The 13,546-nt window shown below is 42.8% G+C and overlaps 1 protein-coding gene across 2 annotated transcripts in view; it reads left to right on the forward strand.

The window, feature by feature from the left end:
- The window catches only part of eif4e1c (eukaryotic translation initiation factor 4E family member 1c), a 76,289-nt gene that overhangs the window by 51,028 nt on the left and 11,715 nt on the right, over positions 1-13,546 (forward strand). For both annotated transcript variants that reach the window (XM_059947284.1, XM_059947285.1), the window contains exons 4-5: positions 4,418-4,481; positions 12,809-12,922. In XM_059947284.1, coding sequence (XP_059803267.1) covers positions 4,418-4,481; positions 12,809-12,922 — 178 coding nt within the window. The remainder of the gene's footprint in view (positions 1-4,417; positions 4,482-12,808; positions 12,923-13,546) is intronic.

Below are 13,546 nucleotides of genomic sequence, written 5' to 3' on the forward strand. Positions count from 1 at the left end.
TACTTTCTCAATAACCCTTGCATGGGGTACCTTTTCAAATGCCTTGCTGAAATCCACATACACTACTTCTACTGCTCTACCTTCGTCAATGGTTGTCACATCCTGAAAATATTTGATCAGCCTTGTAAGACACGACCTGCCTTTGACAAAGCCATGCTGACTATTCCTAATCATATTGTGCCTCTCCAAATGTTCATAAATCCTGCCCCTTAGGATCTTCTTCATCAACTTACCAACCACTGAAGTAAGACTCACTGGTGTGTAATTTCCTGGGCTATCTCTACTCCCTTTTTTGAACAATATCTGCAACCCTCCAATCCTCTGGAACCTCTCCCGTCCTCATTGATATTGCAACGATCATCACCAGAGGCTTAGCAATCTCCTCCCTCACCTTCCACAGTAGCCTGGCGTACATCTCGTCCAGTCCCGGTGACTTATCCAACTTGATGCTTTCCAAAACCTCCAGCACATTCTCTTTCTTAATATCTACATGCTGAAGCTTTTCAGTCCGCTGTAAGTCTATATCAACAATCCCTATAATCAACAAGATCTTTTTCTGTAGTGAATACTGAAATAAAGTATTCATTAAGTACCTCTGCTGTCTCCTCCAGTTCCATACACACTTTTTCACTGTCACACTTGATTGGTCCTGTTCTTTCATGTCTTATCCCCTTGCTGTTCACATACTTGTAGAATGCCTTGGGGTTTTTCTTAATCCTGTCTGCCAAGGGCTTCTCATGGCCCCTTCTGGCTCTCCTGATTTCTTTCTTAAGGTTCTTCCTGCTACCCTCATGATCTTCCATTACCTAGCTTTTTTTGAACCTATCATAAGCTCTTCTTTTTTTCTTGACTAGATTAACAACAGCCTTTGTACAGCACAGTTCCTGTACCCTACCATCCTTTCCCTGTCTCATTGGAACGTACCTATGCAGAACTCCACGCAAATATCCCCTGAGCATTTGCTATATTTCTTGTGTACATTTCCCTGAGAACATCTGTTCACAATTTATGCTTCCAAGTTCCTGCCTGATAGCCTCATATTTTCCCTTATTCCAATTAAATGCTTTCCTAACTTGTCTGTTCCTATCCCTCTCCAATACTGTGTTAAAGGAGATAGAATTGTGATCACAGAAGATTTGAGGAGTGTAATTTAAGGGCAAGGTGTAGCAGTTTAGAAGGGTAGTGGGGAGGTTGGACAGGCTAGGACTTTATTCCATAGAGCATAGGAGAGAGGGAGGTGATCTTATAGAGGTGTGTAAAGTCACAAGGGGTAAACGTAGGGGGCATACACTCTGTCTTTTGCCCAGAGTTGGAATATCAAGAACCAGAGGGCATAGGTTTATGGGGAAAGATGAGAGATTTAGCTGGAGCTAGAGGAACAAGCATAAAAAGCTGAAGGAAAATGCTCCAGTCTACCTGGAGGCATCTGAGGGAATAGGCAGTTGACTTTTCAGGCCAAGGCCCTTCATGATGAGAAAGGAAGGGTTCATAAGCCAGAAAATGAAGAGAAATCGATTTTCATGCCATCAGGTTGGAGGCTAGCCAGATGAAATATGAGAGACACTTAGCAAACTTTACTCAAAGGGTAGCGGACTGAGCTGCCAGAGGAAGTGGTTACAGCAGGTACAATAACACTTTTTGGCAAAACAGTTGAACAAGTTCATGGATTGGAAAGTTTAGAAGATTCTGGGTGAAACATGGGGATTCACTTTGATGGGGAATCTTGTCATGGAACATTTGGGCTGAAGGGTCTGTTTCCATGCTCTGTAACTATTGACTAGAAGACACAAGGTAAAAGGGGGAAAGATTTAATAAGAACCTGAGGGACAACTTTTTCATTCTGAATTTGGTCGCTATATAGAAGGAGCTGCCTGGGGAAGTGGTTGAAATAGATGCATAAACAATATTTGAAAAACACTTCGATATATACATGGATAGAAAACACTTAGAGGGATATGGTCCAATCATAGATAAATGGGATAGGCATCTTTTCATGATCAACTAGTTGGGCTAGGGCCTGTTTCCACGACAGTCTCTAATTGGGTCTGTAGCCCTTTGACAGATATACAAGTAATTTCTCAGGAAAAAAGGTGGGAACGAATCTTACATCACTTTTGCTGCAGATCTTGTGGGCCAAGAAGTGTTTTGTACTCTTGCCCACAATCCACAAACCTGTCTGTCCAATTTTCTGCCTACTCCTGCCTTGATGAATGTGTGTCCAGGTACCTTGATTCTTTTTTCTCCCCTTGGGATCAGTATTTCCCACGTGCATCTGTGACACTTCACATGTGTTTGATCTTCTCACAGCTTTTAATCCCTGGCCCTGATTGTCTCATTTTCACCATGGGTCCAGTTTCTATGCACTTCTATACCCCATCAAGAATGCCTTAAAGCTCTCCACTTCTTTCTCAACAGCAGACCCAATCAGTTTCCCCCTCTGGCAGAACTGGTCCTCAGAATCAACAATTTTTCCTTTTAGCTTCTTCCATTTTCTTCATGTACAAGGTGTAACCATAGACACATGCATGGGTCCCTGCTATGCCTGCTTTTTCGTTGGTTGGCTGTTCCACTTAGTTAATGTTCACTGCCTTTCCTGGCTGTCCTCCACAACTTTCTGTGTTACATTCACAACTGCATTGGTGCTGCTACATGCACACATGCTATGCTCGTCCATCTCATCAACTTTGCCTCCAGCATCCACCCTCCCTTTAAAATTCACTTGGTCCATTCCCCCTTCTATCCCCCTTCAACCCATCTTCCTGCTGCCTTAACAGGGATAGAATTCCTCTTGTCATCACTATTCACCCCATGAGCCGTCGCATCCAGCACATCATTATCCACAACTTCTGTCACCTTAAACAGGACCCTACCACCCAACACATCTTTACTTCCCACTTTCCACAGAAATCACTCCCTCTGAGATTTCCTTATCCATTCATCCCTCACTAATCTCCCTGTTGACACTTATCCCTGTAAGAAGAGCAGTGCACACGTCTCCTATTCATCTCCTCCCTCAGCTCCATTCAGGCCCCAAACGTCTTTCCAGGTGAGATAGCACTTCACCTGTGAATCTGCTGGAGTGATCTCCTGTATCTGGTTGTCCTGATGTCACCTCCTGTACATTGAGGCACATTTTGTTGAGCACCTTCACTTCATCTGCAAAAAGCAGGATTTCCTGGTGACCAGCCATTTTAATCCCAGTCCCCATTCCCATTCTGACATGCTCTCTTCTACTGACACAATGAGGCACGCACCCTCATATTTCGTCTGGATAGCCTCCAACCTGATTCCATGAATATCAATTTCTTCACATTCTGGTAAATATTTCCCCCCCCCACCTTCAAGACCCTTCTCTGGCTTCTGTCTTGTCTCATTTTACCTGCCTATCACCTTCCTCTGGTGTCCCTCCTCCTTCCCTAGTGCTGATGAAGGATCTTGGCCCAAAACGTCAACTGTTTACTCTTTTCCAATGATGCCGCCTAGCCTGCTGAGTTTCTCCAACATTTTGTGTGTGTTCCCTTGGATTTCCAGCATCTGTAGATTTTTTTTTGGATCTGCACAATCTCTTGTGTTTGTGTTCTTGTACTGATGAATTGGTATAGCTTAATGGGTGCAGTTATCAGCACATGAAGCTACCAGGCAAGTGTTATGTTGTTAATGATGAGACTTGGCCAACAGATTAGGCTTGAGCATGTAAGAAGGAACAAAACTGAAAAATGGTCGCTAGCCAAAGTGGATCAGGGCGTATCTTTGGAATTAGCAAGTTATATTTTACATGAGAAATTCTTCAAATACAAGAAACAAGTCTATTTAGAACAGACCATTTGGTTACCCACCATGATATCAATGTATCTAATCTCATCTCCTTAACTTGGTTTGTATTCCTCTGTTGCTCTATTCCCTGCCTGTTCATGTTACATTCACACATGGCAGATGGGAAAAGATACTATGGTGTATAATTTGCAGCTGTGGGGTTTTAGCATGTTATGGGTAAATGAACTAATGCAGTACTTTGAAATGTACCTTTGAATATTTGAAAATAATTTGAAATTTCTGAATTGTACAGGGGTGAAGGAAGGGATCTGAATATTGGATTGTTAGTAATTTTGTGCTCTTTTGGGCTGGAATTAGTTACTTGGTAGTTGATTCACTGAAACCATGAATGCAACCACATTGAAAGCCAATAAGTCTTGAAAAGTGAATCCAGATGTATATTGTAAGAGGGATGGAAGGTGCATCCAAAGGCAAGATGTTTTTACAAGTCCCTCAGGCCTCAACACATGCAAGTCTGGGATGTAATTGAAGCCATTGCTCCACCCTGTAACATTTGACATGAGTGCCACTGTTTTTGTCACAAGTTTTAGAGGTACATTTTAGAATTTGTGCTTTAAATGTGGTCTTGTTTCCCTTTCTACAGATTATATAATCATATACAACAACCAAGTAAACTGCTGTTTGGGTGTGATTATTGTTTGTTTAAGGTAAGTTAAAATATGGCAGTTGGGTCATTTTTGATGTGTTGATTATGGTCTGGGTGAAATTTTAAGGTTTGAACTGTAAAAGGAGATGAAGGATGTGAATAGGATGAAGTACAAGCAGAAAATGTTGGCTGGATGGGTGGGAGGGAGGACTCAAGTCTTGATGAAGCGTCTTGGCCCAAAGCGTTAACTGTTTTCTCTTTGCTAAGCATGCTGCCTGGCCTGCTGAGCTCCTCCAGCGTTTTGTGTGTGCTGCTTTGGATTTCCAGCATCTGCAGATTTTCTCGTGTTTCTGAAGTCTGATATCTGTGGAAGAGGAAAGGGTTAACATTTCAGATCTGTGACCCTTTGTCAGAACTAGAAAAGAGATCCAACTAGATTTTCTAGGAAGGAAGATGGAGTAGGGATGTGTTGAGAACAAATGGAGTCTGATAGGATGAGTTGAAATTGCTTAATGAGGACACTACAGTGCATCAAGTTACCAGGTCTATGAAAAGAGGTCTTAGTGGTAAGATGGTTACACCTGACCACAGGCTATGCATACATGTAGGATGAGGGGAAATAAAATGAATAATATTCAAAGCTAAATAAGCTAGGCAACATATTTGGATAAAGAAATTAATATTTCAAATGAGTGAGCAGTTTTCAGACCTGAAAAAAGGAGATAAGTTAGCCACGGTACAACATGGATGGTAGCACAGCACGGGAATAGACCATTCAGCCCATATGTCAATGCCAAATGTAATGGCAATGTAACTAATTCCAACATTTGCATGTGGTCCACTTCCCTCTCTTCCCTACTGTTCGCTTATCTGAATATACTTAAACCCTACTATGGTATCTGATTTTCCCCCTCTTCCCTTGGCAGTACTTTCCAGGCAGCAAAACTATGTGTATAGGGGGAAAATTTGCTTTGCACATCTCCTTTAAACCTTCCTCCTCTGTGAGAGCAAACTCTGTCAAAGTGAATTTTATTCTCTATCAAATTTTTGGTGATTTCTGTCGGGGTTGATTTCCATAACCTGAATGGCTGTAACCCAGAGTTGCCCATACACAAAGCATTTATTCCTCGAAAGATGGAATTATTGCACAAATAACAAATCAGTAGGTATAATCTATCCGCGAATGCAGAAACAGACATAAGCTACTGCTGATGCTGGAAATCTTGAGCAAAACACACAAGTGCTTGGGGAACTCAGCAGGTTAGGCAGCATCTATGGAGGGGAATAAACAGTAAACATTTCTGGGCAATCCTCTTCATCAGGATTGGAGCAGAAGCCTGAATAAGGAGGTGGTGGGGAGAAGAAGCTGACAGATGCTCGAGGAGACCAGGTTACAGGAATGGATGGTGAAGGAGGGTGGGGGTGAAGTAAGAAGTTGGAAGGTAATGGGTGGAATATTGAAAAGGGTGAAGAAGGAATCAATAGAAGAGGACGGTGGATCATAGGAGAAAGGGATGAAGAGGGGCATCCAAAGGTGGAGATTAGCAGGAGAGAAGAGGTAAGAGGGGAATCAGAATGGTGAATGAAAAAAGAGGAAGAAATTACAAGAAGTTAGAGAAGTTGATGTTTATGCCATCAAGTTGGAGGCCACCAGGCAGAATAAGGTATTGCTCCTTCAACCTGAATGTAGCCTCATTATGGCAATAGAAGAGCCGTGGATAGACATGTCAGAATAGGAAATCAAATTGAAATGTGTGGCCACCGAGATGTCCTCCTTTTGTGCTGTTCATCTGGTTGAAGTGGTTCCTCAATCCACATCAGATCTTTTCCGATATAGGGGATGCCACATATGCAGTGAATAACCCTGACAAGCTCACAGGTGGAGTCTCAACACACCTGGAAGAACTGTTTGGGGCTCTGAATTGTGAGGGAGAAGGTGTCTGGGAACATGTAATTCTTGTCCTACTTGCAGGGATAAGTGCCAGGAGGGAGTTTGGTGGGGATGGATGAGCAGACAGGGAGACATACTAGAGAGTGATTGCTGCAGAACATGGAGGAAGGAAAGGTGTGCTTAGTGGTGCTAGATGTTGTGCTAGATAATAAGGTTTGTGGGTGGTAGGCAAGGACAAATGATTGTGGCAGAAGGATGGGGGGAGGGTTTTGTGAGAAATGGAAGAGATGTGGGTTAGGGCAGCATCAGTAATGGAAAGGAAACCCTGTTCTTAGTAAAAGGACATCTTGTATTTTCAAAAAAGAAAAGCCTCATCTTGAGAACAGATGTGAAGGTGGAGGAGCTAAGAAAAGGCAATAGTTTTGAAGATGATAGGGTGGGAAGAGGTTAAAGAGATCACAGTGCCTTAAATTTTTAAGAAGGCTATGAATAAAGATCACTATGGATCTTGCAGGAGAGTACGATAATGGGACATGACAAATCATGAGTTTATTAAGCAAGAACTGGGGAGAATTGATGGGGAACAATTGTTTTTGGGCAAGTTCACCTCTAATAAGAAGTTGGTTAAAAAACGTGAAGAGAATTGGAGGAGCCAGGAGGGGTCATGGAAAGTCCTTGGCAAAGCAGGGTTTAAAAAGAATATTAAGGCATTCTATACATCAAGAGCAAGAGGATTACTTTGCACCTGTATTCCCCAAGGAGAAGAACATAGAGGATCACAATATCAATGTAGACCATACTAATATATTGAGATAATGGAGGAAGCAGTGTTGCCTCTTAAAGAACATTAAGGTGGATAAAAGTCCCTAGGGCCCAATGGCATATACTCAGCTTATTAAGAGGCAACAAATGGGACTTCTGGGGCAACAACCAAAATCTTCATGTCATCTCAGGCCATAGGCAAGGTCCTAGAACATTGGTAAGTAACTAAAGTTCAGGAAAGGAAATACTGATAATTCTGCTAATTTTTGACTGGTAAGTCTCATGTCGCTGCTGGGAGTGGGGTGGATATTGGGGAAAAATACTAGGAATAAGATTTGGAAAAAAAACATGGCCTAATTAGAGGCAATCAGCATGTCTTTGTGCTGGGCAAGTTGTGTGTTACGAACTTGACTGAGGTTTTTTTAAGGAGATGATGAAAGTGGTAAGTCAGAGCCATGGAAGTTTGTATGATTGACAAGATCCCTCATGATAGGCTCATCCAGAAGATTGAGGTGCATAGGATCAATGGTGACGTGGATGTTTGGATTCAGAGTTGGCTTGTCCATAGAAATAGAGGATAGTGATCAAGGGCATTTATTCTGGCTGGAGGTGCGTGTTTAATTGTTTACAGCAGGGATCTGTATTGTGACTTCTACTGTTTATGATAAGTGACTTGGAAGAACATGTTGGGTGAATTATTAAGTTCACATATGATACTAAGATAGTTGTGGATTATATTGTATCAACAATTACTTAAAGTACTATATACCGCCTATATGTAGCAGTATATAGTTCATTTGCAGACACGGGCAGAAAAATGGCTGATGGAGCTTACTAGTAAAATCAGATAGTGCATCTTGAAAGAACAGTAGGACCCTTAAATGTTAATGTACAGAGGAATCTGGGGTTCTAAGTCTATAGTTCTCTAAAAGTGACTGCGCAGGGTAATATGGTGGTATATGGTATGCCTACCTTTCCTGGTTGAGACATTGAGTTCAAGAGTCAGGAAGTTGTATTGCAACTTTATAAAACAGTGGTTACAGTACATCTGGAGTATTGCATTCATTTCTGGTCAACCCTTTATGGAAGGATGTAGTAGCTTTGGGGAGGATGCAGAATAGGTTTACCAGGATGCTACCTGGGCTAGAAAGCATGCACAATAAGGACTGACCTCTTTGCATTCTTACTGAAAGTGCAGTGAAGTTTCCATTTCCCCTTCCCTCCCCCCCCCCCAGTTTTGAAAGGCGTCTCTGTTAATCATCTGAAATAAAATGAAAACTCTGGAATTGTCATTATTGGTCTGTTCAAGCCCACCTTTTCCCTTCTAACATTTGCTGGCAAAATTTAGGGTCGATGGACAGAAGTGATCGTTCTGGAACAGACATTACTTGTACTTACTTTCCTGAAACTGATTCTGTATCCGGAAGCAAGGCTCAATCCTGTTGCAATAGAAACGTAGAAAACCTACAGCACGATACAGACCCTTTGGCCCACAAAGCTGTGCCAAACATGTCCTTACCTTAGAACTACCTAGGCTTACCCATAGCCCTCTTTTTTTCTAAGCTCCCTGTATCAATCAAGGAGTCTGTTAAAAGACCCTATTGTAACCGCCTCTACCACCGCTGCTGGCAGCCCATTCCACACACTCACCACTCTTCGTGTAATAAAAAAAAACCAAGCAAACTTACCCATGACATCTGTGACATCTCCTCTGTACCTACTTCCAAGCACCTTAAACTATGCCCTCTTGTGCTAACCATTTCAGCTCTGCAGAAAAAGCCTCTGACTATCCACACGATCAATGCCTCTCATCATCTTATATACCTCTATCAGGAGTCCTCTCATCCTCTGTTGCTCCAAGGAGAAATGGCTGAGTTCATTCAACCTATTCTCATAAGGCATGCTCCCCAATCCAGGCAACATCCTTGTAAATCTCCTCTGAACCCTTTCTATGATTTCCACGTCCTTCCTGTAGTGAGGCAACAAGAACTGAGCACAGTACTCCCAAGTGGGGTTTGACCAGGGTCCTCTATAGCTACAACATTACCTCTTGGCTCTTAAACTCAATCCCATGATTGATGGAGGCCAATGCAATGTATGCTTTCTTAACCACAGTGTCAACCTGCGCAGCAGCTTTGAGTGTCCTATGGACTCGGACCCCAAGATCCTTCTGATCCTCCACACTGCCAAGAGTCTTACCATTAATACTATATACTGCCATTATTTCTGACCTACCAAAATTAACCACCTCACTCTTATGGGTTGAATTCCATCTGCCACTTCTCAGCCCAGTTTTGCATCTATCAATGTCCCACTGTAACCTCTGACAACCCTCCATGCTATCCACAACACCTCCAACCTTGGTATCATCAGCAAATTTACTAACCCATCATTCCACTTCCCCATCCAGATCATTTATAGAAATCACAAAGAGTAGGGGTCCCAGAACAAATCCCTGAAACACACCACTGGTAACCGATCTCCATGCAGAATACAACCTGTCTACAACCACTCTTTGCCTTCTGTGGGCAAGCCAGTTCTGGATCCACAAAGCAATGTCCCCTTGGAACCTATGCCTCCTTACTTTCTCAATAAGCCTTTCATGGGGTACCATGTCAAATGCCTTGCTGAAATCCATATACACTATATCTACTGTTCATCAATGTGTTTAGTCACATCCTCAAAAAAATTCACTCAGGCTCATAAGGCACGACCTGCCTTTGACAAAGCCATGCTGACTATTCCTAATCATATTATGCCTCTCCAAATGTTCATAAATCCTGCCTCTCAGGATCTTCTTCATCAACTTACCAACCACTGAAGTAAGACTCACTGGTCTATAATTTCCTGGGCTATCTCTACTCCCTTTCTTGAATAATGGAAAAACATCCGTATCCCTCCAATCCTCCGGAACCTCTCCCATCTTCATTGATGATGCAAACATCATCGCCAAAGGTTTAGCTATCTCCCTTGCTTCCCACAGTAGCCTGGGGTACATCATGTCCGATCCCGGTGACTTATCCAACTTAATGCTTCCCAAAAGCTCTAGCACATCTTCTTCCTTAATATGTACATGCTCAAGCTTTTCTGTCTGCTGCAAGACATCCCTACAATCGCCAAGATTCTTTTCCATAGTGAATACTGAAGCAAGTATTCATTAAGTACCTCTGCTATCTCCTCTAATTCCATTCACACTTTTTCCACTGTCAGACTTGATTGGTCCTATTCTCTCACGTCTTAACCTCTTGCTCTTCACATACTTGTAGAATGCCTTGGGGTTTTCCGTAATCCTGCCCACCAAGGCCTTCTCATGACCCCTTCTGGATTCTAATTTCATTCTTAGGCTCCTTCCTGCTAGTTTTATAATCTTAAGGTCTCTATCATTGGTTAGTTTTTTTTAACTTTCATAAGCTCTTTTCTTCTTGACTAGATTTACAACAGCCTTTGTACAGCACAGTTCCTGTACCCTACCATTCTTTCCGTCTCATTGGAACATACCTACACAGAACCCCACTCAAATATCTCCTGAACATTTGCCACATTCTACCGTAAGTTTCCCTGAGAACATCTGTTATCAATTTATGCTTCCAAGTTCCTGCCTGATAGCCTCATATTTCCCCTTATTCTAGTTAAACACTTTCCTAACTTGTCTGTTCCTATCCCTCTCCAATGCTGTGGTAAAGAAGATAGAATTGTGATCACTATCTCCAAAATGCTCTCCCACTGAGAAACCTGACACCTGAGCAGGTTCATTTCCCAATACCAGATCAAGTACAGCCTCTTCCCTTGTAGGCTTATCTACATATTGTTTCAAGAAACCTTCCTGAACATACATAACAAACGCCATCCCATCTAAGCCCCTCAATCTAGGGAAATGCCAATCAATATTTGGGAAATTAAAATCTCCCACCACAACAACCCTGTTGTTATTACTCCTTTCCAGGATCTGTCTGCCTATCTGCTCCTCTGTGCTCCTGTTACTATTGGGTTATTGACCCCTTCCTATTCCTAATTTCCACCCAGATAGTCTCCATAGACAACCCTTCCATGACTTAATCCTTTCCTGCAGCCATGACACTATCTCTGATCAAAAGTGCCACACCCCCTCCCCTGTCCTTTCTGAAACATGTAAAGCCTGGCACTTGAAGTAGCCATTCCTGCCCCTGCACCATCCAAGTCTCTATAATGGCCACAACATCATAGCTCCCAAGTGCTGATCCACAATCTAAGTTCATCCGTTTTATTCATAATACTCCTCGCATTAAAATACACATCTCAAACCTTCAGTCTGAGTGCATCCCTTTCTATCACCTGCCTATCGTTTTTTTCGTACTGTCTCCAAGCTTTCTCTATTTGTGAGCAGCCAACCTCCCTTTCCTCCATCACTTCAGTTTGGTTCCCACTTTTTTCCCACATCAGTTCTAGTTTAATCTTTCCCCAATAGCCTTTGCAAACCTCCCTGCCAGGATATTGGTCCCCCTCAGATTAAAGTGCAACCTGTCCTTTTTATACGGGTCACACCTGCCCCAGAAGGGGTCCCAATGATCCAGAAATCTGAATCCTTGCCCCTGCTCCATTCCCTCAGCCACGTATTTATCCTCCACCTCATTCTATTCCTATACTCACTGTTACGTGGCACAGGCAATAATCCCGAGATGAGGTCCTGCTTCTCAACTTCCTTCCTAACTCCCTATCTGTTTTCAGGACCTCCTCCCTTTTCCTACCTATGTCATTGGTACCAATATGTACCACGACCTCTGTGGCTGTTCTCCTTCCCACTTCAAGATATCATGGACGCCATCAGAAACATCCCAGACCCTGGCAGCTGGGAGACAAACTACCATATGTGTTTATTTCCTGCATCCACAGAATCGCCTATCTGACCCACTAACTATAGAGTCACCTATCACTGCTGCATCCTCTTGCTTTCCCTACCCTTCTGAGCCACAGGGCCAGACTCTGTGCCAGAGGTGCGACCATTGTTGCTTCCCCCCAGGTAGGCTTGTCTCCCCTAACAGTACTCAAACAGGAGTACTTATTGTTAAGGAGGGCAGCCACTGGAGTACTCTCTAGCATCTGCTTCTTGCCCTTCCCTCTCCTGACTGTTACCCACTTGTCTGTCTCCCCAGGCCCCAGAGTGACTAACTGCCTATAGCTCCTCTTTATCATCTCCTCACTCTCCCTGACCAGACGAAGGTTATCGAGCTGTATCTCTGGTTCCCTAACGCAGTCCCTAAGGAGCTGCAGCTCAACGCACCTAGTGCAGGTGCGGCCGTCTGGGAGGCTGCGAGTCTCCAGGACCTCCCACATCCGACATTGAGCACAGAAAACCAGCCTCTCACCCATACCACACATACTTTCTGTCTGTATTCTAAACAGATAACCTACCTCATCTCGAACCTTCTGTCTCCCACTACTCCCTCGCCCACTCTATAAACTGTCTTCTTTTTAAGCATTTCCTGCTGTTCTCACTGGCTGACCTCCACACATTTGTGTAGTCGTGCCCGATTCAAACCACTGAAGAAGTAACCAGAAGAAAGGAGTTAACCATTTAGCATGGGATCTGGTGTGGGGTGCAAGGAGATATTGGCAAGAATTGGGTCTCTGTGGGATGAATATGCTGTGAACGAAAGGCAAAAGTAGTTGTCTGAGGAATGGGGATGATGTCATACAATTTTTCATGATATTTGATAAAGCTGTATTTTGGATGAATCTAATACACTATATCTTAACAGGATGGTATTAAACCAATGTGGGAAGATGACAAGAATAAAAAAGGTGGAAGATGGCTAATGACGCTTAACAAGCAACAGAGGCACAATGATCTGGATCGATACTGGCTGGAAACAGTAACTGCATTTCTCCTTTATTGTGCATAATTAAGACACTCTGGGTTCCAAGTTCTGAATGTAGCTGCAGTATGGATTTTATAAGCTGATAATTCCATCCAACTTAGTGCTGCAAAAGGTCAGCCGCAGTCTTAGTGGTATGGAATACTGCAGCATAGAAACTGGCTGTTTACATTGACTGTTCTGTGCTTGGCCTACTTTTCATTTGATTCCAATGATACATCTTACATATGTAGCTTATTCTAAAGGGTGTCTACTCTTCTCATCAAATCTTCATACAGGTTCCACATTATATCCACTCAAACATAAAAAGTCAAAACGAGTAGGCTCTTGAATATGCTCCACCATTTGATAAGATCATTTGATCTGATTATTAACCTCACATTTTCTCAGGCAAACTCCTTAACCTTCAATCTCCCCCAAAAATTAATGCTGTCTTGAATGAAGCACCATCTGCAACTGACAGAAATTATTCATTTTGTTATACCGAGACCATGCCCCTTAGTTCTCAGTTGGTCTCCATTAGAGCATCAATCATGACAGGACCTCTCTAATGTTTCAATGACATCTTCTGTCTCCAGAGTCCATTCTAGCTGAGGAATCCATTGTATCTCTTTACCCCAT

The sequence above is a fragment of the Hypanus sabinus genome, chromosome 22, assembly GCF_030144855.1.
Source record: "Hypanus sabinus isolate sHypSab1 chromosome 22, sHypSab1.hap1, whole genome shotgun sequence".
Lineage (NCBI taxonomy): Eukaryota > Metazoa > Chordata > Chondrichthyes > Myliobatiformes > Dasyatidae > Hypanus > Hypanus sabinus.